General features: G+C 47.1%; 1 protein-coding gene across 9 annotated transcripts in view; it reads left to right on the top strand.

Annotated features, from left to right (window-relative positions):
- Positions 1-22,103, top strand: part of PCNX4 (pecanex 4) — a 50,347-nt gene that overhangs the window by 10,919 nt on the left and 17,325 nt on the right. For 8 of the 9 annotated variants that reach the window (XM_048485852.1, XM_048485855.1, XM_048485850.1 and 5 more), the window contains 6 exons: positions 2,431-2,945; positions 7,792-7,892; positions 11,485-11,607; positions 12,393-12,756; positions 15,914-16,017; positions 17,479-18,515. In XM_048485852.1, the coding sequence (XP_048341809.1) occupies positions 2,431-2,945; positions 7,792-7,892; positions 11,485-11,607; positions 12,393-12,756; positions 15,914-16,017; positions 17,479-18,515 (2,244 nt within the window). The remainder of the gene's footprint in view (positions 1-2,430; positions 2,946-7,791; positions 7,893-11,484; positions 11,608-12,392; positions 12,757-15,913; positions 16,018-17,478; positions 18,516-22,103) is intronic. The other variant, XM_048485856.1, reaches the window with a different exon arrangement.

Raw genomic sequence — 22,103 nt, 5'->3', positions numbered from 1 at the left:
TTTGATTCCCAGCTCTGCCGCCTGAGCTGTGGAGGCTTATCTGGGGAATTCAGGTTAGCCTGTGCACTCCCACACATGCCAGCTGGGTGACCTTGGGCTAGTCACAGCTTCTTGGAGCTCTCTCAGCCCCACCCACCTCACAGGGTGTTTGTTGTGAGGGGGGAAGGGCAAGGAGATTGTAAGCCCCTTTGAGTCTCCTACAGGAGAGAAAGGGGGGATATAAATCCAAACTCCTCCTCCTCCTCCTCCTCTTGAGATCTAACAACAGGACTAAGAAGAAGTAGTAGTCTTGGATGTATAGCCCTCCTTTCTCTCCTGTAAGAAGACTCAAAGGGGCTTGCAAACTCCTTTCCCTTCCTCTCCCCACACAAACACCCTGTGAGGTTAGGTGGGATTGAGAGAGCTCTAAAGAACTGTGACTAGCCCAAGGTCACCCAGTTGGAATGCACAAGCTAATCTAGTTCACCAGATAAACCACCACAGCTCAAGTGGCAGAGTGGGGAATCAACCCAGTTCTCTAGATTAGAGCGCACCTGCTCTTCACCACTACACCACGTTGGCTTAGAGGCTGCGGCCTTCCCCTGATGCTGCCTCCTGGCCCTGGGGTTCAGAGGTTGACTGTCTCTGACCATGAAGATTCTCTTTTGTCACCGTTGCCAGTAGCCACTGATAGATCTACCCTTTTAAAGCTATCTATGCCTGTGGCAGCGAATTCCACATTTCAGCAATTACTTGCTGTGTAAACAAGCATTTCCTTCCTTTCTGAATTTCCTGCCCATCAGCTTCATTGGATGCCCCCGAGTTCTAGTATTTAGAGAGGGGGAGAAAAAATTCTCTTTGTCAAATCTCTCCATCTTGGGCACAATTTTATAAACCTCTGTTAGGTCCTCCTTAATCATCTCTTTTCTTAACTGAGAAGTCCCGGACTTCCTTGTAAGGAAAGTGCTCTAATCCCATAATATTCATGATTGTCCTCATCTGTACTTTCCCCAGCTCTGCAGTACGGTGACTAGAACTTCAGGCAGTGTTCCAAATGAGGATGCCCCATAGATCTGTACAGGGCCGGTATATTTTCAGTCCCTTTTCTAACATTCCCTAACGTGCCTTTCTTCACTGCTACCCCACACTGGGTTGACGCTTTCATTGAGCTATCTGCTAGGATCCCAAGAACTTTCCCCCTTTTAATCTCAGTAAGTTCAAATCCTGTTGGCCCCCACTTGAAGCTGGGATTTTTAAATCAGTGCCCATCACCTTCTAACTTCGAATTTCATTCGTGGCTTCGATACCCACCCACCCAATCTGTGGAGATCTTCTTGTAACTCTTCCCAGTTGGCCAATTATTCTGAATAATTGTGTCAAACTTGCCCGCTGTGGTAAACATGCCTAGTTCCAATGGAGGAAGCAGAATTATAAAGTTGGAAGGGATCTCTGGGGTCATCTAGTCCAATTTGCACAATGCAACAAATTCGCAACTACCCCTTGTCCCCTGTCCCCCCACTCAACTACCTCCACACTGTGCCCAGAGGAAGACAAAAAACCTCTTGGAAAATTTCTTCCTCACCCCAAAAGGGCAATCAGTATTACCCTGGGCATGTAAGAAATTCCAGGAGAGCCAAACCATCATTTATGAACAAATGAAATAGCACCAGCCCCAATACTGATGATTGTGGAATCCTGCTCCTTCCTTCCTTCCTTCCTTCCTTCCTTCCTTCCTTCCTTCCTTCCTTCCTTCCTTCCTTCCTTCCTTCCTTCCTTCCTTCCTTCCTTCCTTCCTTCCTTCCTTCCTTCCTCTTCCCTCCCTCCTTCCTTCCTTCCTTCCTTCCTTCCTTCCTTCCCTCCTTCCTTCCTTCCTTCCTTCCTTCCTTCCTTCCTTCCTTCCTTCCTTCCTTCCTTCCTTCCTTCCTTCCTTCCTTCCTTCCTTCCTTCCTTCCTTCCTTCCTTCCTTCCTCCCTCAATGCTTCCTGTAATTTAACCAGCTTTTAATCTATAACAGGACCTCATTAGAGTATAGGGCACTGAAGCACCTTTGGAAAATCTTGGGCACAGTACCTGTCACGTGATTGTAAACTTCTGATGCTTGCACTGTACCCCCAGAAGGCCATGATGATGTTATCATAATATATGGAGGCGGGGAATCATCTTGCCACAGCTGGGAAGGGTTTGTTGAATCTCCCTGCAGGCAGAGATGCTGACAAATAGACCCACCCCTCCATCTGAGTCGCATGCAACTTATTTTTCTCCAAGCAGTTCCATTTTAGTGTCGTCGAAGCCTTTCACGGCCAGAATCACTGGGGTGTTGTGTGGTTTCCAGGCTGCGCGGCTGTTGCATTTTCTCCTGATGTTTCGCCTGCATCTGTGACCGGCATCTGCAGAGGATCCATATTTTTTTTCCATCTTGTTTCTCTCTTCCTCTTCTCCCCCCTCTTTCAGGCTGCTAGGAATGGTTTTCATCTCTGCGGGAACAGCCGTTGCATCCTATTTCATTCCCAGCTCCGTCGGAGCGGTCATTTTCATGGCTGGGTTTGGATTTGCACTGAGTCTGAACCCCAGTAAGATTGGTTCCACCCTCAAGCATGTCACGACCAGCTGTTTAGCTGCTAAGAAATTTGAGGACGTGCCTGCTTATTGTCGGACACAGTTTCGCTGGAGGGAGATAATTTTCTATTTGGCCGTCTTCGCTTTGGCCCTCGTAGAAGCTGGACTTTTGCACCATGAGCTTGGTTCTCAGGCATTCTCCAAAACCAGCCTCCAGGCAGTTATGAGCTACGTTATAATGGTGCTGCTCCTGACTACGTGGGTTCTCCGGGAGATTCAGACAGTGTACATATTTGGAATTTTCCGGAATCCGTTTTACCCGAAGGATGTCACTGTTACCAGCGGGGTTGCAGAGAAGCAAAAAGGGCTTTCAAGGATTGGCGCTTTGCGAAGGATTTTAACAACTGGAGGTAAGGCACACAACGTGTGATTGGTGTTTGGAATATGCTGCCACAGGAGGTGGTGATGGCCACTAACCTGGATAGCTTTAAAAAGGGCTTGGACAGATTTATGGAGGAGAAGTCAATCTATGGCTACCAATCTTGATCCTCCTTGATCTCAGATTGCAAATGCCTTAGCAGACCAGGAGATCGGGAGCAGCAGCCACAGAAGGCCATTGCTTTCACATCCTGCACGTGAGCTCCGAAAGGCACCTGGTGGGCCACTGCGAGTAGCAGAGAGCTGGACTAGATGGACTCTGGTCTGATCCAGCTGGCTTGTTCTTATGTTCTTATGTTGGTGTGATGTGTCTGTTGATAATTTGGAATTGCTCCTTAAAACCCTGCACATGTGGCTTCTGAAATTGGTGTGAATACTGTAGCGTATGACATGAGTGGTGAGATCTAGTCATGCCGTGGGCAGCAATCTCATCATATTCCACAGAATGTAACGGTTGTTAAACACCACAGTAATTTTAAACTGGGGTCCCCAACATGGTGCCCATGGGCACCACGGTGACACTCAGCAACTTTCCTGGGACCCATCAAATGCTTTTAGAAGGTGTGCGGGAATCATAGAGTTAGAAGGGCCACCCAGTCCAACCCCCTGCAATCAGGAACACACAATCAAAGTACTCCTGTTGGATGGCCATCCAGCCTCTCTTTAAAAACCTCCCAAGAAGGAGACTACACCACACTCCGAGGTCGTGCATTCCACTATCGAACAGCCCTGACTGTCAGGAAGTTTTTCCTGATGTTTAGGTGGAATCGCTTTTCCTGCATCTTGAACCCGTTTCTCCTGGTCCTCATCTTTGGAGCGGCAGAAAACAAGCTTGCTCCCTCTTCAACATGACACCCCTTCAAATATTGGCTATTGTGTCACCCCTTAACCCAGTCTTCTCCAGACTAAACATACCCAGCTCTCAAAATTGCTCTTCATAGGGCATGGAATCAAGACCTTTTACCATTTTGGTTGCCCTCCTCTGGACCCATTCCAGCTTGTCAATATCCCTCTTGAATTGTGGTGCCCAGAACTGGATGCAGCATTCCAGGTGAGGTCTGACCAATGCAGAGTAGAGTGGTACTATTACATCCCTTGATCTAGATACTATAGTCCTATTGAATAGGATAGGTGGGGCATTTTCCCAGCAGAAGAAGAAGAAGAAGAGTTTGGATTTATATCCCTCCTTTCTCTCCTGTAGGAGACTCAAAGGGGCTTACAATCTCCTTGCCCTTCCCCCCTCACAACAAACACCCTCTGAGGTGGGTGGAGCTGAGAGAGCTCCGAGAAGCTGTGACTAGCCCAAGGTCACCCAGCTGGCGTGTGTGGGAGTGTACAGGCTAATCTGAATCCCCCAGATAAGCCTCCACAGCTCAGGCGGCAGAGCTGGGAATCAAACCTGGTTCCTCTAGATTAGATACACGAGCTCTTAACCTCCTACGCCACTGCTGCTCCAGGGCTTCTGATTGGCTGTGCAGATTAAAAAGGCCATTGGGCCTCATACTTAGCATCAACAAGAAAGTAGAGGCGGGCTTTTCAGTACTCTGGGAACACTTGATATAGCAGAGGTTTAAGAGAAGGGACTATTCCTTCAGCATAATAGATAAGTCACAGTTTCCTTTTTTATCGCCCGAGAAAAAAAATCAGCTTAAAATAAACATGTCAAGTCTCCTGGCTGACATATCGCATTTATAGAAATTGCCATTTAATGCAAAACCTTGGGCTGAAGTTTACAGAACAATAGCTAAAAATGTACTATCAAATCTGTGGAGGACTGAGGTATTATAGCTTGGTGTTTAATCAAAATTCCTCCGTCTTTTTTCTTAAAGTTGGCTGTGCTGTTTTATAGAGTGGATTGTTTTTAAATCAAGGCAATTTGAAATTTGCAATATTGATGGTGATTTAAATACACCCCCAAAAGACTCGGGGGGGGGGGGAGCAGAGGTCTTACCTGGGGTCATGCTGTCGCAGTGAACTGGCACACAAAAGCTTGTACTAAGAATAAAACTTGGTTGGTCTTAAGGGTGCCACTGGACTCAAAAAAATTCCTTAACTCCTGTTCGTGATATCAGGCTAATGTGGCCCCCTCTCTGAAGCTTTTATAATCAGGTTCCAAATCTCACTCTGCACACATCTGCCATCCAGATAGGTTTACTCTCTAACTATAGTTACCGATTCTTTCAAACGGTCGCTTTTCATCACCTGTGTAATATCCCTTTACACAAGGGCTACCAAGATACTTTTACAATATATCTTCACCATATCTCCGACGTACCCTAATGCTAGACCGACTGAACGCCCTACCTTCAGCAGTCCTGAGCAGCAGATTTCTCCAGATCCCATACCAACAAAGAACGTGTCCTTGCTCAAAAAAACCCATCGAAACAATCGAGCACATCCTCCTAGATTGCGAACTATATGCTTCATCTAGAAGACAATATATAGACCCGCACACTGAGAACTATGCCAACTCACCAGACAAGGTTAAATCCTTCTGTCTGCTTTGTGATCAGTCTCCTCAGGGATCCCTAGACGTTGCCAAATTCCTGGCGCTGGCACAACAGATTCGCCACAGATGTAAGTTTATTTATTTATTTATTGTTTTAACTGCTGGAAATGTCCGAACCTACTTATTTTAACTTGATTCTCCTCAACCTCCCTGTTGTATTTTAAATGTATGCCAATAAAAAGGTTGATGATGATGATGATGATGATGATGATGATGATATCCCTTTACAACATCTGTGTCCAGACACAAATCCCCTTTCTTGGAACAAGAACACACAATACTCCAGCAAATATGTGGGCAAATGGGATGTCGCCTGCGTTGAAAGACACAAATTGCCACGTCCCCCGCCCTCTTTGCCCCTGGATCCCCAGTCGGACAACAGAATGTCGTAGTCTATGGTAAGAGGTCTGTGAAGCTTGGCCCTGTTTCAAGCTAGTTGAAGGATTAAAGTTTGCCTATATCAGTGGTGGTGAACCTTTGGCACTCCAGATGTTGTGGACTACAATTCCCATCAGCCCCTGCCAGCATGGCCAATTGGCCATGCTGGCAGGGGCTGATGGGAATTGTAGGCACCGCAATTCAAGAAGGGTATTGACAAACTGGAATGGGTCCAGAAGAGGGCAACCAAAATGGTCAATTGGCCATGCTGGCAGGGGCTGATGGGAATTGTAGTCCATAACATCTGGAGTGCCAAAGGTTTGCCACCACGGGCCTATATACATGCTGAACTCTTTGTGTAAGGGCAGGTAGGGATGAATCAGTTCTCAGCTTTTGCGGCCTGTTCTTACATGCCGAAGTTGGCCCGGCTGAACTCTTTCCCGTCATCTGTCCTTTCTGGGAGATTCCTCCAAGTGCCGTACTCTGTGCGACTTTGTGCATGCGGAGGAGAAATACCAGACTCTATCTCATACGTACTCTTTGACTGTCAGCTTTATAAGGACTTGCAGGAGAAACCTACCGCCCAGTGGCCCAGGTCAACACAGCCTCTCTATTATATTCTCACCTGGAATATCGTGTACAGTTCTGGGCATCGCAATTCAAGAAGAGGGCAACCAAAATGGTGAAAGGTCTGGAATCCATGCCCTACGAGGATTGACTTAGGGAGCTGGGGATGTTTAGTTTGCTGAAGTGAAGGTTAAGAGGTGACACGATAGCCATGTTTAGATATTTGAAGGGATGTCATGTTGGTGAGGGAGCAAGCTTGTTTTCTGATGCTCCAGAGACTAGGACCAGGAGTAATGGGTTCAAGGTGAAGGAAAAGAGATTACACCTAAACATTAGGAAGAACATTCTGACTGTCAGGGCTGTTTGACAGTGGAACGCACTACCTTGGAGTGTGGTGGAGTCTCCTTCTTTGGAGGTTTTTAAAGAGAGGCTGGATGGCCATCTGTCAGGAGTGCTTTGATTGTGTGTTCCTGCATTGCAGTGGGTTGGACTTGATCGTCCTTGGGGTCTCTTCCAACTCTATGATTCTAGGATTCTATGAATTCAATGCAAAAAGAAACAACTTGCTCTCCTCCTGTCTGATAGAGATCCACAACTTACGAGCTTGGCTGCTCAGCACTTCTCACGTATTTTAAAAATGGGATAATTAAATCTTTAAAATTTTAAAGCGAAGACTTGTATGAATTATTAATAAGCATGTAACATAATCCCCAATTTTATCTTTTTACAACATCAATTTTAACCGTAACTTTTACCATTTCAACCTTTATCATTTCAACTTTTACCATTTCAACTACATGTATATTTTAACTTTATGCCAGTTAAGAACATAAGAACCTAAGAACTAGCCTGCTAGATCAGACCAGAGTCCATCTAGTCCAGCACTCTGCTACTTGCAGTGACCCACTAGATGCCTTTGGGAGCTCACATGCAGGATTTGAAAGCAATGGCCTTCTGCTGCTGCTGCTGCTGCTCCTGAGCACCTGGTCTGCTAAGACATTTGCAATCTTAGATCAAGGAGGATCAAGATTGGTAGCCATAGATCAACTTCTCCTCCATAAATCTGTCCATGCCCATAAATCTGTCCAAGTTAAGGTATTTGCAGTTGTTCTTTTTACATGCCGAGGGTATGCTGATTGCCACATTGGGGTCAGGAAGGAATTTTCCTCTTGGCCACATTGGCCTAGGAACCCTGGAGATTTATTGCCTTCGGGCATAGAGGGAGGGTCACCGGAGGAAGGGGTAGTTGTGAATTTGCTGTGTTGTGTTGGGGGTTGGACTGGGTGCCCCTTGAAGTCCTTTCCAGCTCTACCTTCCTATAAGAACAGACGTTGCCATCTCTTTGCTTTTCCTTTTAATTTCAGTGTCGCCGTTTGCTATGATCGCATTTCTTTCCCTGGACAGTTCTCTGCACCAGGTCCCATCCGTGTCTATTTCCGTTGGATTCACGAGAAGCTTTAGAATGGTAATTTTCAAAAACTGCGTAAAAAGTGTTATCTTCAGTATGCTAAAGGATGGCTTTAACAGAACTCTTCCTCCGGGCCTGTGGTTGAGGACAGCGATGGCATGTTGCAACTAATCTTCCCTCACTGTTCTGGTCCCTGTTTTGATCCCTTTTTCCTTCCGTTGCCCTCATTCCCCTTAGCTAGAGTTATTTTATGGCACCATTGAAGTTTTTTAATTGTATGGGGTTTTACATTGGGTTGTGTTTTTTTTTGTAAGCTGCCCTGAGCCCATATTGGGGAAGGGCCGCATAGAAGTCAAAGAAAGAAAGAAAGAAAGAAAGAAAGAAAGAAAGAAAGAAAGAAAGAAAGAAAGAAGGAAGGAAGGAAGGAAGGAAGGAAGGAAGGAAGGAAGGAAGGAAGGAAGGAAGGAAGGAAGGGAGAAAGGGAGAAAGGGAGAAAGGGAGAAAGGGAGAAAGGGAGAAAGGGAGAAAGAGAGAAAGAGAGAGAGAGAACTGGGTGTGTTTAGTTTGGTGTAGAGAAGGTTAAGACGGGACACGATAGCCATGTTCAGATATTTGAAGGGATGTCATGTTGGTGAGGGAGCAAGCGGGGCTTGGACAGATTTATGGAGGAGAAGTCGATTTATGGCTACCAATCTTGATCCTCTTTGATCTGAGATTGCAAATGCCTTAACAGACCAGGTGATCGGGAGCAACAGCCGCAGAAGGCCATTGCGTTCACCTCCTGCATGTGAGCTCCCAAAGGCACCTGGTGGGCCACTGCGAGTAGCAGAGAGCTGGACTAGATGGACTCTGGTCTGATCCAGCTGGCTTGTTCTTATGTTCTTAAGCGTTCTGCTGCTCCAGAGATGAGGGCCAGGAGGAATGGGTTCAAGGTGCAGGAAAAGAGATTCCACCTAAACATCAGGAAAAACTTCCTGTCTGTAAGGACGGTTCGATAGTGGAACTCACGACCTCGGAATGTGGTGGAGTCTCCTTCTTTGGAGGTTCTGAAACAAAGGCTGAATGGCCATCTGTCGGGAGTGCTTTGATTGTGTGTTGCTGCATTACAGGAGGTTGGACTTGATGGCCCTTGGGGTCTCTTCCAACTCTATGATTCTATGAAATAAACATAACTTGGGAGTTGTGGCTTGTAAAGGCACAAGGGGTTTAAATCCTGGTGCCAAAGGTTCTTGGGTAGCATTGCCAGCATACATCTGTGCCCGAGATGTGGAAGAGTTGCTGTCTCTCGTTTGAGGATTTTAGACAAGTCGCTGTCTTCAGTCTGGGTCCCATAAGTAGTCTGCTAATATTCCCTTACGAGGCCTGCCAAGTGTATCTGAAATGTTTAACTACTTGTGAGCGCTATATCATCCTTTACTGTTAATACAGTTCCCAGTACCAAGTGAGATAAACCGAGATAAATATGGCGAGATAAATATTGTGTGTCGTCCGTGCGTGTTCCATGTTTCTGCGATATCCTTGTGTGTGTGTAATTTTTGGTATTTGGTCCAGAACTGAGCCCACGGAAGGCTGATTTCTTACTCATTTCTTTCCATCCACACGTGTGCATCATCTGCCTCACTGAGTTGTGAAGGACATGCGGATGCCCCGATTCTTACTGGGAAATCAGGGTAGGGTTGAGGAGAAAGTCCCATTGGTTGGGGTGGGGAGGGGCTTTGGTGATTTGTTTTCCGCCTTCCATTATAAGGAATGTGCCCTGTCCCAAAATCCATCAGGTTCTTCCAGTCGATCCTTTTCTCTCCATGCCCCATCAAGTCTCACTCACTTTGCAGAGACCCCTAGCAAGGGGCTTTTCAGGCACGTGAGAAGCAGAGGTGGTTTGCCATTGCCTTCCTCTGCACTCTTCCTTGGTGGTCTCCTTCCAGGTATTGACCCTGGTTACCCTCCAAGCTCTGACAAAATTGGGCTGTGTTATGCTGTTCCCTCACCCTTCTTTTCTCTAGCTCAGTGGTGGCGAACCTGTGGCACGTATGCCAGAGGTGGCACTCAGAGCCCTCTCTGTGGGCACGCGCGCACAGAGTTCGTCATGTGGGGTGAGTGGAAAATCACCCCCCCACACACGCACACACGCATCTAGGCTGCCCTTGCTTCTGAATAAACCCTCCTAGGATCATGATTCACTCATTCGAAGTGTTGCACGGTTGCTTCACCAAGCTTACTCCCAAGTAACGCGTGCCTCAGAGCAAACCGTTTTTCCTAAATTAGAACCTCAGTATTCAGGTTAAATTGCCATGTTGGCCCTTTGCGATAAATAAGTGGGTTTTGGGTTGCAGTTTGGGCACTCAGTCTCGAAAAGGTTCACCATCACTGCTCTAGCTTTTCTCTATACCTACCTAAAGCCTGATTCTTGGGAGCAGAGTTACCCAGATACTGGCAGATGCCTGGAGAGCCAGCGTGGTGTAGTGTTTAAGAGGAAGAAGAGAGAAGAAGAGTTTTGGATTTATATCCCCCCTTTCTGTCCTGCAGGAGACTCAAAGGGGCTTACAATCTCCTTGCCCTTCCCCCCTCACAACAAACACCCTGTGAGGTAGGTGTGGCTGAGAGAGCTCCGAAAAGCTGTGACTAGCCCAAGGTCACCCAGCTGGCGTGTGTGGGAGTGCACAGGCTAATCTGAATTCCCCAGATAAGCCTCCACAGCTCAGGCGGCAGAGCTGGGAATCAAACCCAGCTCCTCCAGATAAGAGTGGTGGATTCTAATCTGGAGAACTGGGATTGATTCCCCACTCCTCTACCTGAGTGGCGGAGGCTTATTTCTGCAGTCCTACATTCCTGCTGGGTGACCTTGGGCTAGTCACAGTTCTTCGGAACTCTCTCAGTCCCACCTACCTCACAAGGTGTCTGTTGTGGGGAAAGGAGCTTAGAAGCCACCTTGAGTCTCCTTTCAGGAGAGAAAGGTGGGATATAAATCCAAACTCTTCTTCTGCTGCTGCTGCTAGATTAGCTCAGGCATTCTTCCCTGTTCCCCGATGTAGAATTTGAAGTTCATCCTGGAAACAGTTAGTTTTCTAAGGCCTGAAGAGTACTGTGTGCATTGGAAGTAAACTTTAGTTTACTACTCCACTTTTGACTCCAGAATTGCTTCCAGGCATTGCTGGTCATGACCCACCCACCCTGGGGGGAAGGTTAGAGAGAGAGGAGGAGGGAGGGAGCAGTTATCTGATAGAGACCCACCCACTCACCCTGGGGGGTGGGTTACAGAGCGGGGAAGGGGCCTGTTATCTGATCATGGCCCACTCACTCTGGGGGAGGGAGGAAAAGGAGAGGGGTAAATGGGACCCATCATGTGGTTATGGCTCACCCACCATAGGGGGAAGGGTAGGGATGGGGGAGAGGGTCAGCAACTCTGGGCAGTATCCAACAAAGATGCCCAAGTGTGAATCTTGGCAGGACAAAAAAGAGTAACCTGGGCCCAGGGAAGAGAGGTTTGCTGATGGGACTGAAATTCTGAAAGCCATTTTACTCAAACTGCTGCCGTGGAAATCTGCTGCAAAGCATGCTACGTTTTTAACTTAAAAAGAAAAAAAGCAGTTCAGGTTAGGGTGAGATTTGAAGTCAACAAAACTCCAGTTTAAACCAGTCTCTGTCCTAGGTATGGCAAAATACGGAGTGCGCCCTCTTAGACGTGGCGTTGGTGTCTGCGGTACAGCTGCTGACGACCAATACCGACCTTTGGTGGAACAGAAGTCTCGATACGGGAACCAGACTCTTGCTGGTAAATCGATTTTGCTGCCTCGCCGGACAAAATGTAGTTGATGCATACATTTTCCCTCTGCCAGTTTTCCCATCCCTTCACATTTTGATTTGCATTCTTTGTATGTAGTGTTAGAAAAACAGGATTTTTAAAGCCCTGTATGGCCAGGGACCAGCATACCTTATGGACCGCCTTCTCCCATATGAACCTACCACTACATTTCAGCCATCTTTGGATGCCCCAGCATCTGAACTGGCCAAGTGGCAACCTGAGGAAGGGCCTTCTTGGTTGTGGCACCAAAACTTTTGGAGATTAGCCTCTCTCTCTATCACTGTCCTCTGCCAGCAGGTGAAGACTTTTTGGTTTTGTTCAGCCTACCCCCCCTTACCCCCGCCCCCCCCCAAGTAACTATTACTGGCCCTCCACCCTGGTTCCGATGTTTTTTATATGTTTTTTTGCCAGCCGAGTGAATGATCTGCCCCCTCTCTTGCCCTAACCCCACTAATAAACTCTCCTTCATTCTGTAACCCCAATTTTATTGGGTTGTCTTATGCTGTGTGACTGCACTGTTTTATATCCTGCAGTCCTTGAGTCTCAGTGAGAAAGGCTGACTAACTTTTTGAAAACATTTCTTTTTTTTAAAAAAAAAGTTGCTTAACATAAAAAAGCATATACCGCTATACAGTTTCATGTCCACCGCCGCATCAATTCCAAATAAAACCAAAAACACACACAAAAAAAGAAAACACGCACGCGCAAAAGAATGCACACAAATTTTACAATAACTTTTCTTTCTGTCCCGCCAGGTCGGCTTCATTCGGAATCGACTGTTTCAGTTTGTCTCAAAATTGCAGTTTGTGGTCACTGTTCTCTGGACGTCATGGACAGAGAAAAAACAGCGCCGGACGTCTTCCGCCACCCTGATTACACTCAACGTTGTCTTCTTCCCAGTTCTACTGACCCTCGTAGTGCTCTCTGCGTTGTTGGCTTCCTCCGTTCTTCCCCTTTTCAGCCTCCCCATATTTCTGATCGGTTTCCCAAGGCCTATCCGGAGCTGGCCAGGCCCAGTGGGTGAGACAGCTTACGTGTGTCACGATACCGTCTATTACCAGCAAATGGTTCCCAGGATGGTATCAGCTTTGCAGGCTGCTTTCTCCTCTGGTAGCCTGGGTAAGTACGCTTAAAAAGCTTGTCATGTGTAATGACAAAATTGCTCTTTTAGGCCCCTTCCGCACATGCAGAACAAGGCACTTTCAGTCCACTTTCACAATTGTTTGCAAGTGGATTTTGCCGTTCCGCACAGCTGCCAAGTGGCGTTAACTGATTGTTTTGGAATAAACCTGTAAATGTACGAGGATACTAATGTTCTATTGTCGAAGGCTTTCACAGCCGGAATCACTGGGGTGCTGTGTGGTTTCCGGGCTGTATGGCCGTGTTCTAGCAGCATTCTCTCCTGACGTTTTGCCTGCATCTGTGGCTGGCATCTTCAGAGGATCCCCTGAAGATGCCAGCCGCAGATGTAGGCGAAACGTCAGGAGAGAATGCTGCTAGAACACGGCCATACAGCCCGGAAACCATACAGCACCCCACAGATACTAATGTTGTGCCCAGATGGCTCCCATACCAATGTCGTTGATGGGGGTAGATGGGAACTGAAGGGAAACATTTTGTGGCAAAGAAGAGAAATACAGATGCGAGATCTTTCCTGTTCACTAATGTGGAAGTGCAGTGCTAGGGCAAGAATGCCTTCGGGATCCAGAAGGGTTTTAAAAGTTAGTTTTCAGGGGGGGAAATTACCTGGTCTTTAATGGGAGAAGGTTCGACTTAACACGTCCGGAGGATGATAGCATGCTTTAAGTCTTAAGATCAAGGTGTATTTTATCCGTTTTGGCAGCTAAGCACAATTAAGTTTTTTTTTTTAAACAAAGAAATGTTAGCAAGAGAATGTACTCCATTAGCTAGGTAGGGTAGAAAAGGCGGTTTTAATTTTTAACTAATGTAATGGATGGTTTCCCTGGCTGCGCTTTATGTTGGTCTGACACACTGGAGTTCAAATGTGCCAACTGAGATCGTTTGGATAACAACTGGAGGTTTCCTGATGAGTAATATGCAGCCAGCCGGCATTCAGTGACATGCCTCATAGGCTTCTAGTGCATCAGGAAAGAAAACGTTAACATCTGGTAGGCAGGGAAAATGGTATGGACGTAACACGATCACCCAGCTTGCTGAACCTACATAGTTTGTCTGCTCATTGCTGCTAAAACCCTGCCTCCCTGGAATTCCCTTAAAATCACGAACAGTTCAGTAATGGGATTTTTGTATGCTTGAGAGCATAATTGTTAAGAAGAGGATTTCAGCAGGCTGCAGCTTCTCCCAATCCTGAATCCAAGGGGGTTGGAAAAGCTGCATCAGTTAAAATTCTCCCTCCTTGGTAATTGCTCTGAATTGTAAGCCCTGCCCTACAGGATTCTGTTAATCTGTTTTGTTTCTAATGTTGTTCTGAAATAGTACTTTTGATGAGAGGGAGAGAGGGATGGAGTGGTTCCCTGAAGCGCCTTCCCACTGACTCATGCCCTGGGGAGGTTTTTCCCTCCAAAATTCTAATGGTCAGTCAGACTTTGACTGAATTGCCCTTTTGTCGATATGCAATGCAATAGCGTGAATGTGGCAATTTAGACTTTGTGTTTTTCTACTTTTATTTTTATTACTTTTATTTTTATTACTTTTATTTTTAATTTATTACTTTTTATTTTTAATTTATTACTTTTTTAATGTATTACTTTTTAATGTATTACTTTATTTTTATTACTTTATTATAATTTATTACTTTATTATTATTACTTAATTTATTACTTTATTACTTTATTTTTCATTTATAACTTTTTATTTTTAATTTATTACTTTTACTTTTATTTTTATTACTTTTATTTTTATTACTTTTATTACTTTGTGTTTTTCTACTTTTCTACACAATTTAGACTTTGTGTTTTTCTACTTTTATATAAATTGCATTTTGAGTTTTCCCACTTTTATATAAATTAAATTAGTTATTCAACCGGAGCACTTCACGGACAGGAAGATTAGCAGCTCTGTAGGGACACCAAAATATTTTTTTCCCCCTCCTGTCAGAAAAAAAAATATTTAACCGGCACCAGAGACTTGTGAAGTTTAAATAAAGACTCAAAAGTTTTTATTTACAAGAAATAGATCAGGAATTTTTCTGGCAAAGGATAAAATTGAAATTATATACAAGAAGCTGGTCTCTGAGAGGTTACTATTTTACAAATTGTTTCAGTACCTTTTATAGGCTGATATAAGGTTCGCACAGGTGAAGTTGTTACAGTCACATAAATTCCCCAAAAACTAAGGATAAACCAGGATAGGTGTTCAGTTTTCTGTTTGGCTCTTTTGAGAATGTGCTAACAAAATCTTAATTTCTACCCTCAGGTAAATATAACCTGCATAATTCCTCCCACACTAACTCTAAGATAGTCTCTTGTCTAGAGTGTCTATCTCTCTTGCTGTTTATCAGAAAAGGACTTGCGTTCTTCCTCCAGGAAACCCAGTCCTTTCTCTGTTTACCAATTAACCACCTCCAGGACCTTCACTGCCCCATATCTGGATGGGTTCTCCTCAGAGAAAATCAACCAAGCCACCAGCGTGGTTAATCAGTGTTACTATATTATGGTTAACTCCAGGACCTTGGCACAGATTCCTTAACTTAAATCTGTCCTTCCTGGCATTTAATCTGAGTAGCTCAGTTCACTTAGAACTGGCCCTCAACCTCCAGAGAACGGAGCTACAGTTAAACCAACATTCTTTCTAGCATTCAATTCAGTTCACTTCCCTCACAACTCTCAGTGCTCTGGCTAAGAACGCTCTGCAGTTATCTCTAGCCAATCGCATGGAATTCAATGTTAACCCCCTGGGCTCTCAGCATTCCACTGCCCGAATGTGCCTAAATTTCTTTAGACGTTATAGTACTCTTGCCACAAATAAGGCCTTATTTTTTGCTGGGAGGAGAAAAAAATCCTTTGCAATTCTAAGCAAAAATTCTTTACAGAACCACATAATATTGTTGCACTGAAGCAATTATGAAAACCGTGTATTGCCCCTTTCCCCCCAGTTATTTATTAACCTTCTTTGCAGTAAGTACTTGCACACACATACACTAACCCCGCACTTCTCTGTCCTTGTGTAAACTGTTTTCTTAATGCAATGGCTTTCCCCACGCAGTTGGACTACCCTGTTCTCATTCAACAGCATGTGTCTGTAACAAAAACGGTGGGTTTTGTGTCCATTAAACCATTTTCATTCCTTTCCAAAGGCCTCTGTGTAGCTGGATCTCACTACTTGTGCCGGTTTCAGGACAGACTGCTGTGGATCCTCGTGCTAGAGAGAGGCTTCACTTATTGCTGTGTCAACATCAAGGTGACTATCGGCAGACCTACCTAGTAGCTTCGCTAGAGCAGGGATCCCCAGCCGTTTTGCAGCTGCACCTTTGGAATTCTGACACGAGCTGGTGGACGCAATCCCAAAATAGCTGCCCGGAGAGGCAGAGCCAGCCACAGAATGTCAGAGGCCCCTTTAAGCATAAGCATAAGTATTTTATTGTCATTGTGCACGCACAACAAAATTTACAGCAGCATTCCTCGATGCACACAATTTCAGACTCATACCCCATCCTCACTTTCCGCTTCCTCCACCCATCCCTACACAGCCCCAAACACATCCACACGAAGCCACGGAGTTCAGCATAGCCACAGCTCTAGAGTAGAAGGTGTCTCTAAGCCTCTTTGTCCTAGTTTTGATAGACCTGTATCGTCTGCCGGATGGTCACAGTTCAAAAAGAGAGTGTGCTGGATGAGACGGGTCTCTCAGAATATTTTGGGCTCTCTTTAGGCTTCGGGAATTATAGAGTTCTTCCAAGGAGGGGAGAGGGCAGCCGATAATCCTCTGTGCAGTAGTGATCACCCTTTGGAGCGCCTTCCTATCTGCCACTGTGCAACTGGAGAACCATACACAGATGCAGTAGGTTAAGACACTCTCTATAGCACAGCAGTAAAAGGGGCTAATAAATGTGGGCTGACCACAGCATAAAAACCATGTTTTTTTTGTGGGGGGGGGGGGACTTTGCACGGATCCTGCTCCCATTGCGAGTCCGCTCCACATTTCCCCCCCCCCCCAACCCAGATTTTTCAAGAATCGCACTCTTGTGATTCTTTTGTTTTAACTTGGATTGCAGCTGCGGCCGAGCAAATGGCTGCCCTGAGAAGTGTGTTACTTGGCTGCGCTTCCCTTTATTTTTCAGTCCCCGTCTCTCTGCTGTGTAGCTGGGGGTGGGGGGCACAGGGACGGCAGCATGGCTGTGGAACAAGAAGAAGAAGAGTTTGGATTTATATCCCCCCTTTCTCTCCTGCAGGAGACTCAAAGGGGCTTACAATCTCCTTGCCCTTCCCCCCTCACAACAAACACCCTGTGAGATAGGTGGGGCTGAGAGAGCTCCGAGAAGCTGTGACTAGCCCAAGGTCACCCAGCTGGCGTGTGCGGGAGTGTACAGGCTAATCTGAATTCCCCAGATAAGCCTCCGCAGCTCAGGCGGCAGAGCTGGGAATCAAACCCTGTTCCGCCAGATTAGATACACCAGCTCTTAACTTCCTACGCCTGCCTGGCTTCGTAGCTATGCAGTGAAGGGGTGCGGCCCGGCCAATGCGCTTGCTGACCCTGGGACGCCCAGCCATTCGAACAGCCCAGGGCTGCGACAGGCTCATGTATCCCGCCTGCAACCCGCTTTACGTTTGCTGTGCAGAAGGGCAGGAGGTTACACATAGCCGTCAGAGTAAATTAAAAATTGTCTTTCAAAGAAAGTCTGACTCATTGTTTGTTTGGCAGGGTTTAGAGCTGGAGGAGACCTCTTGCCACAGCGCAGAAGTTCGTCGAGTTGACGAAATGTTCGAAGCTGCTTTCGAAGGCGAGGAACGTCCTCGGAGGCTTTCCCTCAACCATCACTTTGGGAACGTCTTAACCCCGCGCACAGTCCTGCCCGTGAAACTCTATTCAGATGCCAGGAACGTCTTGTCCGGAATCATCGACTTGCCAGAGAACCGGTGGCAGATGAAGGACGACTTCGTAGAAGTCCTTTTGTGGATGCTGGTCCACCATTGCTACAAGAAGTTAGAAAGGGCGGAGTTGCTTGATGAAACCCCGAAGCAAGAGTCTCCCCAGCTGACACCGCCTGAGGTCTTGAACAAGACCAGAGAAAGGACGAGCATCCACTCGTCCAGGTCGGACAGTCTCAGTATGGAGTCGGTGGACCACTGGACAGACAATGGGCACCTTTTTGATCTAGAACCCGCCAGGAGAACCTCGGAAGCGCAAAGGATTCTGCCAATTCTCTTCTCATCTCTACCAGGATCAGTAGAAATCGAAGATGAACTAGCAGGAGAGAGTGCGACAGGGAAATTTTATAAATCAATCCTTCCCGCTTCACCTACTTTAGGCGCCGGCAAGCGGCAAGAGTCAAAGCTGCCCCGTGGGCCACCCCCTGTTGTGTTCAGTAGCCACTCTTCTGAGTTGTTGGCCGTTCCTAGACAGTGGAGAACAGCACCTTGTTTGGAAGCTGAGCTGAAGGAAATGAGGCAGATATTCCCAGAAGACTGGTTCCACTTCGTCCTTCGCCAGCTGTCTTTCTCTTACTTGAAAGAGGATCGTTTCAGTTTGCATGGAGATTCTATGAACGACCCCGCTCTGCGAGAAGTGTACACCCAAGCGGTCCTACCCTGTTGGATCGGCGTGTTTGGGGCAGATCCCATCCTTCCGTCTCCTGGTCAGATATTCAGAACGTACAACGGAGACATCCCCTGGTCGACCTGCACTCATTGGCTAGCAGGAAAGCAAGAGCTGTTCCGTCTGGCGTTGAAAGCATTCAGGTAACCGCCTCTACAGAAATGGTGTGGTGGTTACAGGCAGAGCTTCCATGTGAAATTCCTGCCTGCAGCCAATCCGTGGAGGGGAGCAGAGTTTAAGATTGCCAGCGCTTGTTCTGCCCCCCAAGTGAATCTGTTTGAGGTGCCCTGTACTTGGCTAGGACAGAGTGCGGGAGACACAAACCAGGTTCAACAGTTCTTACAATGGGTTTATTACTGGAGAGAAACAAGACCCTAACTCCTCCCTTGGGTCTATCTAAGAAGAAGAAGAAGAGATTTATATTCCCCCCTTTCTCTCCTGCAGGAGACTCAAAGGGGCTTACAATCTCCTTGCCCTTCCTCCCTCACAACAAACACCCTGTGAGGTAGGTGGGGCTGAGAGAGCTCCAAGAAGCTGTGACTAGTCCAAGGTCACCCAGCTGGCATGTGTGGGAGTGTACAGGCTCATCTGAATTCCCCAGATAAGCCTCCACAGCTCAGGCGGCAGAGCTGGGAATCAAACCCGGTTCCTCCAGATTAGATACACGAGCTCTTAACCTCCTACGCCACTGCTGCTCCTAAGCCAGAGTACTTGCTTGTCTTGAGCAGGTTTGCAGCTGCAGACTGTGTCTTCTCTTGACTGCTTTCAAGAAAGTCCACTGTGTTTTGCTTCCTTTCAGTTCTTTCAGTCTTTGTCTGGTTCTAATTGCTATTAAACTTAGCTTGTGCTCTGTGGACCTCCATATAACAATATGGACGTCATGAATATTCCGGTTTCCAACTACCCTTAACACCTCTGTCAGACTGACTGACTAAAACTAAAACAGGGGATTGCTGGGTAAAGAAAGGAAAGTGCCTATTGGGAAATGTCTTAAAGGGAAAGGGGCTAACTAAAATACCCTTGTTTAGAAGACTTAACAATGAACTAAAACCATGCTAACTATGGGGAAACTTAATCTTAATGGGGAAATAACAAAAACCTCTGTGGGGGCATAACAGCGCTGGTGTTCTAAATACCTCTCTCTGGCCCCTTCCACACATGAAGAATAATGCACTTTCAATCCACTTTACAGCTTTTTACTGGATTTTACCGTGCGAAATAGCAAAATCCACTTGCAAACAAGTGTGAAAGTGGATTGAAAGTGTATGTGCAGAAGGAGCCTACGGTTTGCCTTAGCTTTTTTTTATTTTTAAAATCTTAGCTGTGGTTTAGCTGTTGGAAGTGGGGAAGTACTAACTAGACCAACCCTTCTCCATCCAGGCAACAAATTTGGGCAGGGGGGCAGCGTTAGCAGCGTTAGCAGCGAGCGCTGTAGCGAAGGAACACATGGATGCCATTTCTGGAACTCCATCCTGCTGACATCTCTCCTCACCCTTCCAGGCCATGGCAGAGTGGGGATTCAAACCTGGGTCTCCAAGATCATAGTCCAAATCTCTAACCATTACACCACACTGGAACTCCCTGAACCAGCAAACTACAGTTTGCACTTCTGCATGGATTTGATGCCGGCTCTGAACCGTGCCTGGTTGAAAGTCACAAGGCATCAAGTTGACAGCGAAGGGGTTTTGATAATTATGTACGTGATCGCACAGCGCACTGAGATGAAGGTGGGGACCTTTGTACGAGGAGAGGACAAAAGACAATGAACTCAACTCAGCCAACATGGTGTCGTGGTTAAGAGCAGGTGCACTCTAATCAGGAGGAACCAGCGGGCTTGATTCCCCGCTCTGCCACTTGAGCTGTGGAGGCTTATCTGGGGAATTCAGATTAGCCTGTGCACTCCTGTAGTCGACCCACGTGGTCAGCGTAAGAACGAGACGAGACGCGGAGATAACATCTGGTGGAGATCGCCAGCAGCGGGGTGTGAATCGTGTTCCCAGCGGAAGTCTCCCGCGTGCTGGTTCCTGGCACCTTTTATTGTTATTCTACTCGAGGCGTGTAGGAGAGAGGGAGGACGGGAGTTCGGGGGGCCGGGCGGGGAGAGTGAGGAGATCATCATATGATGCATGATCTACCTGGCCTCGTCGGAGGAAGGGGCGTGGCGTCTGGGCCTAATCCTCTCACCTGGGGCAGGCAAAACTGTCCTAAGCCCGGTGACTAGGCCAGACAGTTCATGACCCGTGACTCATAGGGAATGAGGGAGTAGAGATGTAGTCGCGACCAGAAGCGTAGGTCGCTGGTGTGCAGGCTACAGTGCTGCTGGAGTCAGCAGTGCATTATCTCCTCCCCTTTTACGTTTTAGAGAGGCGAAATGCAGGGCGATTTAGGGGAGACGCTTGTCTCCTCCGCTCATTTCCCAGTGAGTTGACGAGCTGCTTGTACAGCATTAAGAACTTGGTTGGGGACGGGGAAAGTCGAGGCTTTTACACAACACAGGCAATAATGGAGGCCATTGAACGATACAAGACCCGGCTTGATGAGGCATACAATCAAGCCAATACAGAGCTGTAGTAGCACTCCAACCATCCCTCAGCAGCCAGCTCCAGAGGGCTGACCACCAGTTGAGCAATACGCCATTACTTTAAACTGGATACAACTTTTGCAATTCCGCTTTCATATATGAATCAATTGGGAGTTATCAGAAAGATTAAAACAACACATATTATGTACATTCTCACAACCTTGGTGATGTAATAGCAATAAGTAATCAATAGTGGCACGATTATCTAGAATTGGCTTGGCGAAGTTCACCTGCTGCTTTCGGAGAGCCAGAGCATCAGAGCAATGGAAGTAGAAGTTGATGGACCGCCAAAGGGCACGGAGCCCTTGACCAATGGTCTTAAGCGTTATGGCGAGTCAGGGACTCCCACTAGGGAGAAGTTAAGGGGAGAGCGAACTCCTGCGCTTGGAGGCGACGCGTCGCTCCGACAGGAGGAGTCGAGCAGAAGCCGGGCGGCGTCGGAGCTCGGGGTGGAACCTGGGGTAGGAGCGATAGTGAGGCGACTGGGAGCAACAAGTCCGAGCAGAGAGTGGGCGGGAATGTAATTAAAGCGTTCTCTCCCGCAGGTCAGAACCAGCCCCTGGGGAGCAGGATGTTTCAATTGGGAATGTCCTCCATGTGTGTGCAGTTCCAATTAGCGGAGCGATGAATGGGCAGGTCGGATTCCCGTTTGGCTGCGTCGGTGATGCGGTAGCAGGTATTTAGTTAAGTGGTTAGCGACAGTCTTAGTGACAAGAGGCGCCCGGCGGGAGGAGTTTGAGCGAGCGGGTCCCCAGTCAGCGCTCATAAGTACTTGATGAATGAAGCATTCGCAAAGGGACTTAAGCCAGACTCCATTTCTAGGAAGTCTCTCCGGAGGGCTTTGCAGGCAGCGGAGAAGCGGACGGGCGCGAATACGACTCCTGGGAGTACTGGCAGGCAGAAAGATGGACGTTAATAAAGCGACGGCAAACTGCTCCCAGATGTTGGTCTGGTGGCTTCGTCAGGGGTGGCGATGCGCCGCCGGTAGAGGAGGAGCCAGCAGAACGAGGCAAAAGGATGGTAGCGCTTGAGAGTTGGCGGTGATGATGCTAAGAAGCGGCACAGAGGTTCTCGGGTGTCGGGAGTGAATCACTGGCGCAGCAACTCTTAGACTTGGCTGGTGAGTAAGCCAGCGTCTCCCAGGTCATTG

The sequence above is a fragment of the Sphaerodactylus townsendi genome, linkage group LG02 (genome assembly GCF_021028975.2).
Source record: "Sphaerodactylus townsendi isolate TG3544 linkage group LG02, MPM_Stown_v2.3, whole genome shotgun sequence".
In the NCBI taxonomy this organism is placed as follows: Eukaryota; Metazoa; Chordata; class Lepidosauria; order Squamata; family Sphaerodactylidae; genus Sphaerodactylus; species Sphaerodactylus townsendi.
Note: the sequence above shows the minus strand (reverse complement) of the source record. Positions and strands in the feature narration are given on the sequence as shown.